General features: G+C 18.2%; 1 protein-coding gene across 1 annotated transcript; it reads left to right on the top strand.

Moving 5' to 3' along the window:
- Positions 1 to 5,183: 5,183 nt before the first annotated feature.
- MKS88_000248 (uncharacterized protein) lies at positions 5,184 to 6,173 on the top strand (the record flags this gene model as incomplete). The annotated part of the gene is made up of 3 exons (XM_067219312.1): positions 5,184 to 5,270; positions 5,396 to 5,989; positions 6,078 to 6,173. 3 exons carry the CDS (start codon positions 5,184 to 5,186, stop codon positions 6,171 to 6,173), a joined length of 777 nt encoding a protein of 258 aa, XP_067070342.1.
- Positions 6,174 to 6,343: the final 170 nt, after the last annotated feature.

Below are 6,343 nucleotides of genomic sequence, written 5' to 3'. Positions count from 1 at the left end.
ATTTATTTATAATATGGAACTGATATATAAGTTTTAAAAAAATAAATTAATTATAAAAATTATGTGTCAGCAAAATATTAGAATATAATGAAAAACACTTGTATAAAGCTCGTAATGGTCTTCATTTTAGAAATAGTTTTACCACATACATGGTTGCGTTAACATACTTCATTAGCCATCATAGTATTAATAGTACTGTATATAAAATATGTATGTGTTATAAGAAAAATAATTGAGAAAATGTTAAACTATGAAGAAATAAGAAAACTACAATTTCACTGAAAATAATATATAACCCATATTAATTAATATTTTAACAGAACATTTAAATAAAAAAATTCATATTATTTATTCTAAAATCGAGAACATGTTAAATTAAAAGTAATTTAATCTACTATTACAGAAGAATTATTTGCGAGAAATAATTATTACATATTAAATATGTCTAGGATAATTTAAAAATATTATTATATTATTATAAATATATCTATATGAATTAATAAATATACATATATAAAATAATTATATTTTTTTAATAATACTATTGCCTTATGTTATATTTATTCATTTAGGAACTAATTAAATATTTAAAAAAATATAAAAAATATTTATATTTAATTCTTATATTTTCCTGAGTACGTGTAATTAATTAATTTAAATTTACTTAAATATTTTTAATAAATACGACATGAATAAGATAATATAAGAAAAAAATAATTCTATATTAATTACCAACTCTTTTAATTACAAGAAGTTTTAGAAAATAATGAATAAACTGCAGGATAGATATTTATATAATGTTTATCATTATATATTCTTTATATTAGATATTACTATTTATTAAAAAACACGGTCATTCTCTTTTTTATAACTACATATTTGTAAATTTGGACAAAGGATTATCAATATGAATGAATTATATAAAGATGTCCAATGAAAAATTATTTTAAATATATTTATATCAATATATATAAATATATATACTATATGAATATGAAGACATTAAATAAGAAAATAATTACCTTTATTTTGTGAAGTACAGTAGGATAATATGTATTATGTAGCATATTACAAAGTTAAGGATTTTACATAATTTTTTTTCAACTACATATAAGCTCTAATTTACTATGTGATTAGAGCTAATATTTACTTATAATGTAATGAAAAATATATATATTATTATCTGCTCTATAAAATTCTCTATATGAAAATTAATACATTAAGGATTTTTTTAAATTGTATTATATGTTACTTTACAGATATACTTTTCGTATTTCTTATCTAAATTATTTTACTTCCTAAATTATTTTATATATAATTTTTGTTTCTATTATAATTTTTTAACTTTTAATTATCGTAATTACAGAAACTGTTTTTTCTTATTACATTTACTTCTTTTTTCTTATTTTAAAACTAAACTTTCTGTAGAACTTAAAAATTTTATATTTTTTTTTAAAAAAATAAAAGAAAAAAAGAATATATATTTCGTGATACATTAAATCTAATAAATTTTATTGTAGTAGTAAAAAACAAAGTTTTTGAATTATATGTACATTTTGTATTCCTTTTACATTGATATTATATGAATATCTATAAGCCTTTTATTGGATAGTAATATATGAAACATCAAAATTGCGTAAGTGAATTAAATATTAGAAAGGAATATTTTAATTATCGCACAAATGTTCTACATATCGTGGATATATGGTACTTGTTATATTATAATTGGTACTATGAAAAAAAAAACTTGTTCATTTTTATTTTTTACCATCATATGAATACTATTAAATGGTATTCAATCATATATATTTTTTCATTTATTATTAAAGTTTTAAATATATAACATTTACAAATAAGCTTATTATCAGGAATCTAAGCAAAATATTAATAATTATATGACTTATATTTGCTAATATATCTGTTATCACGGTATAATTTTTATAATAATTTTAAAATAAAATATTTGTACATAAAAAAAAAAATTTTATTTTGTGTTTTTTCTGAATTTTTTTGACGAGAAAAGTTTACAATAGTTAAGTAACTATACTAATATATATAATGAACATTTATTAATAAAATTAATTTTACGGATAATGTTTTATTTGACTTTGCTTTTTGTGTAAATAACCTTATTCGATATATATACAAAATTATTTTCAAAATTATCTTTTTTTTTCCTTACATTGTATTTTTGTTTTATTTATTTAATTATTTACTTTTTTAAAAAATAAAATAAAATAGCTATACAATTAACTGTGCACTATTATCGCTAACCTGTGAATATGAATGAATTTTATACCTACATATACATATCATAAATTTATATAATTTTAACGGGAATGAAAAAAAAAAGTAATTTATTTTTGTAAAAACGCTTACATTTATCATTTTTATTTATTTATGTTCTTATTTCTTTAATGTGCTATAATGATAAAGCAGTAAATTTGCTTTATTTTTTTTTCTGCTTTACTTTATACATACATATATGCTTAAAATAAAATATTCATTATAAGTAATTAAATTTATCACATTATTAATAACAGTTTTTTATTTTCATTGTAGAATAACTTGATAAAAATTTAGAAAATTAGAATTTTTAAGAAAGAATACAATTTTCGACAAATGATGTATTATTATCGGAGCATAAGAAGAGTACAAATTACATAGGATTAAATTTATGTTATTTGGAAATGGATAATATAATTTGAACATTAATGATGATAACATTTGAATCATATGCTAAAGGATATTCTTTACCGATTATTATAATACATTAGTAAAGAAAAAAAAATAGACAAGAAATGGATATCTGTTTTATATAGGCCATATGAAGTGTTAAATATATTATTTTTGAAAAATTGTTATATAAGGAATTTAGTGCTATATTTATAATACAGGAAATGTACCTTTACTACCGAGAAGAAAAGAAAAGGATATTTAGTATAAATGAGTACCCTGTTATCAATTAAATTAATGGAATATATTCTTTTATAGTATTTTTATTATCTTTGTTATAGTATATTCCATTAAGTAATTTTTTATATATATTTGTGACAGAAGTGTTAGAAATATTGATTAATTCTGAGACGAAAGATATAACTGTATTATTGTTAGTGACTTTTTTAACTATTTTAATGGTTGTTTTTATATTCGTAAAATTCATAATAATCAGTTGAAGTAGTAAGAAATAGAATTAAAGTATAATTATAATATAGTATTTTCAGAAATATTATTTTTTATGTATTAAGTTATGTTTTAATTTATGCATAAAAACAAAATTGTTCTGTAGTTATAAATTTTATCTTTTATAACCTATATAATATAAATATATATTTATCATTAAAAGTAAAAAATACATATTAAATAATATAAATAGTTCTCATGTCAGTGTATTTGATTTTGTTTTTTAATTGATACACTTGGGGTAATTTAAATCTTTGGATGAACATATATATATATGCATATAATATATTATTCCTTATTCGTAAAAATTTAAAGTCGATATTGTTGAATATTCACAATATTATGTGATTTATTGTAGAAATTGTATGTCTAAATCTTTAATATATATCGGTATTATAAGACATATGTGATCGTTTAATTTAATATGTGATATCATATTTAATATAACTCAACTCAGAGAAATAATTTATATTTTTAATTATTCTTTTCTTTTTTTTTTTTAAATTATAAGAGAACATTTATATGATTCTTTTAAAATATTTTTTTATATATTATTTTTAAGTTTACTATATTACCTTGTCCTTCGTTTAGTAAGAATATAACTATATGTTTTTATGTACTGATATGTACCTTTTCTTTAAAAGAAAATATAACAAAATATTTTTATAAAAGTTTTATTATGAGAATTATATGTTTCATAACTTCCTTGATACATGAATATTTAAAAAAAAATTTTAGTTTCGTTTTTATTATGTAAGTATGAAATTATGAATACATGATAATATAATAGTACAATAATGAATGAACTATTAATTGAACATTATTAATTTTAGAATTCATAAATTTATTTTTTTATATAAGATACATAAAAATATCTTTTATTTTACATTTTATGTTAAGTAATTTTTGAATTCATTACTTTTTATTAAAAATATACTTAGTTATCCTTGAAACAATGTGTGGATAATAACAAATAACATTTATTTTTATCTTTAAAATAACAAAAGTACATTATTTTACCAAAATTATTTATATATTAATGCACTTTTTACAAATATTCTTTATGCATTATTTATTATATTTGTATTATATATACATTATATATATATATTTAATTAATAAAAAAAAAATAAAAATAAGTTTATAATATTACAAAATTTTAATTTATAAGTAATAGCATAAATTTATATGGAATTAACTTCTATAATCTTAATAAATGATATTACAAAAGCGAAAGTTTAATCTGTATTTAAATTGAAATATATACTTTTTTAGTATATTATATGGTTTGTTGTAAATGTGATTTTTTAAATATATTATAAGTCATAAATATTGAATAAATTTACGTAGTAACTAATTCCAAAACTACGGATAAAATAAGGAGTAATAAAAATTGTTTTTTTCTTCATATGTTATTACTCATATTAGACATCTATTATAATTAATATTATTTTTGTAATAACAAGTTTTTCCAAATTAAAATTTTTATAAGATTTGTATTATTCATAGGAATACATCGTTGAAAACAGTAATAATTTTCCCAAAATGCAAATCATTGTATTACTACATTCTCTACATTCTATACTTTCTACATATTCAATTTTTCGAAATATTAAGAAATCATATATATTTTTTTTTATTTTTTATTGAAAAGAACTATAAAAAAATGATTTAATTGCATTATTAAAAAAATAATTTATATTTTTTTAATACATAATAATGAATTTATTTTATATTATTTTAAATATACTTAATTCATTATAAATAATATTAAAATAATATTAAGATAAAATTTTATAGTTTATTTTAAAGTTATTTTTCTTTCACTCTGTTATAATAAAAAATATACATGTAATTTTTATAATGTTTTGCTGAAAAATAAAAAATAATAAAAAAGTAAACTAAATAAACAATAATAGAATCCCTTATTTTCAATTGGATACTATATTATTTTTTATTATATTCCTGCTTAGCATATTACACTATTGAATATATATATCATGGAACAAAGAATTATGACACTATTATTTATTAAATTTATTACGTTTTTTCTATTATGTTGGATATGTCACTTTTACATTTATATGGTTAGATAACATTATTTGGGGATATTTGTATTATTTGTATTTTTCGTGTTTTAATATTTCATTGCTGTTTTTTCTCCAATATATATTTTATTCTATAACTAATATTAAAATTTTTTTTTTTTTAGATTATGGTTGACGAACATTTATTTAAGAGATACCATCATTGTAGAAAATTGTGCACAAGAACTGATCAATTACTAGAAAAATATAAAGAGAAGAAGGATTCATATAATGTATGCATAAAAGAAGATATACCAATATATGGAATATACAAAAAAAAAGATAAATTTAATAATGACATGAAAGCTTCGGAAAAAAAGGAGGAATATTATGGAAATCCACTAAATATTTCAGGATGCCATAAATTATCTATGAAAAAAAAATGTTGTGTATTTGAAACACAAAAATGTTCTCCTTTGGAAAAGAAAATATTCAAAGAACTAGATTACATGGATTTTCTCAAAAATAACAGAACAATTAGCGATAAAGTTTACAGAAAAATAATATGTAAAAAATTAGCATTACGAATATCTTTACCATTATTATTGTTCTTATTTTTATCAATATCGTTGATTCTAGATTTGTGTGGAAGTTTTGGGTTTATAGAGGGGTTGTATAAGGTACTAGATTTTGTCTATGTGGAAAGAAACAAATGGGCAGATCCTTTTAGTAAAACGTTGTCTGTAGAGCCTTTTAAATCTTTTTGTGAATTTACAAAAGTAACAAATGGTGTAAAAAAAAATTATTCAACAGTTATTATTACTTTTTTTGGTACTGTAATTTATTTTCTACCTTTCATTATATTAGGAGTTACAGTTATTTTATGGGTTGTTAACTATCATAAGAAAGTCAAAAAATATGAAAAATTTAAATTCAGGAGTAGATACAAATAAAAGTAGGTAATTTGTTTCTTACTATAATTAACTTTTAAATATAAACTATTACTTGTAGTGATATAATTGATATCTATATAACAGAATAAATTTTGTACTTCTACTTATATATACGTATATGGCCTTTTTGATATACAACTGTAAAAAAATATATTCTCAGTTTTTTTGAGAATTGAATAT

The sequence above is a fragment of the Plasmodium brasilianum genome (assembly GCF_023973825.1).
Source record: "Plasmodium brasilianum strain Bolivian I chromosome Unknown PB_00_10, whole genome shotgun sequence".
Classification (NCBI taxonomy): Eukaryota; Apicomplexa; class Aconoidasida; order Haemosporida; family Plasmodiidae; genus Plasmodium; species Plasmodium brasilianum.
The sequence above is the reverse complement of the archived record's forward strand: the minus strand, read 5'-3'. Positions and strand labels throughout refer to the sequence as shown.